The 901-nt window shown below is 54.2% G+C and overlaps 1 protein-coding gene across 2 annotated transcripts in view; it reads left to right on the top strand.

The window, feature by feature from the left end:
• Positions 1 to 895, top strand: part of MRTO4 (MRT4 homolog, ribosome maturation factor) — a 5,709-nt gene extending 4,814 nt beyond the window's left edge. For both annotated transcript variants that reach the window (XM_003783845.3, XM_023509754.1), the window contains 3 exons: positions 1 to 152; positions 476 to 552; positions 664 to 895. In XM_003783845.3, coding sequence (XP_003783893.1) covers positions 1 to 152; positions 476 to 552; positions 664 to 813 — 379 coding nt within the window. In that variant the 3' untranslated portion in view covers positions 814 to 895. The remainder of the gene's footprint in view (positions 153 to 475; positions 553 to 663) is intronic.
• The last annotated feature ends 6 nt before the right edge of the window (positions 896 to 901 follow it).

The raw sequence follows: 901 nt of genomic DNA, 5'->3' as shown, positions 1-901 counted from the left end.
GTGGTTCACAAAATACACAGAAATGGACTATGCCCGCGCCGGTAACAAAGCCACTTTCACTGTGAGCCTGGATCCAGGGCCCCTGGAGCAGTTTCCCCACTCCATGGAGCCACAGCTGAGGCAGCTGGGCCTGCCTACTGCCCTCAAGAGAGGTATGGACGGTCCTTGAGCTGAAAAGTACCAGCCTAGAGCCCAAGTGCAAAGGCTTCCAGGCACTCCCCTTTCTGACTGAGCACGTCATTTCTACAAGCCTCCACTTTCTCATGTGAAAATAGAGCTTCATTGCTGGGGTGAAAGTGGATGGTAGCTCACAGCCAGCATACAGCACATAGGGTCATCAGGGAGCACATGCCACTGCCTGTGTGTGCTGGAGCTGTGGGAGCAGGTGGCAACCTGGATTCTTCCAGCTCAGCAGGGGTGGAGAGGCCCTGCAGGTTTCTGGGCCAGAAGTAACTTTGGGACATCCCAACTACAGGTGTGGTGACCCTACTGTCTGACTATGAGGTATGCAAGGAAGGTGATGTGCTGACCCCAGAGCAGGCCCGTGTCCTGGTAAGTTTGTCCTCTTGAGGCTGTGGTGGAGGGTGGAGGGGCTGACTGCCTTTCTCTTGCCTACTGAAAACCTCCCCTGGCACTTCTGATTTCCTCATTCCTCCCTTGAAGAAGCTTTTTGGGTATGAGATGGCTGAATTCAAGGTGACCATCAAATACATGTGGGATGCAGCATCGGGAAGATTCCAACAGATGGGAGATGACTTGCCAGAGAGTGCATCTGAGTCAACAGAAGAATCAGAGTCAGACAGCGAGGACTGATGGGCTGTCAGGACTAATGGCCTCCGTGCACTGCCTGGATTGCACTGTGTGGATTGTGCTGGGCCACACAGGACTTCCACTGCCCCTC

Source organism: Otolemur garnettii, unplaced genomic scaffold, assembly GCF_000181295.1.
Source record: "Otolemur garnettii isolate 467f Iridium unplaced genomic scaffold, OtoGar3 scaffold00009, whole genome shotgun sequence".
NCBI classification, from domain to species: domain Eukaryota; kingdom Metazoa; phylum Chordata; class Mammalia; order Primates; family Galagidae; genus Otolemur; species Otolemur garnettii.
The sequence above is the reverse complement of the archived record's forward strand: the minus strand, read 5'-3'. Positions and strand labels throughout refer to the sequence as shown.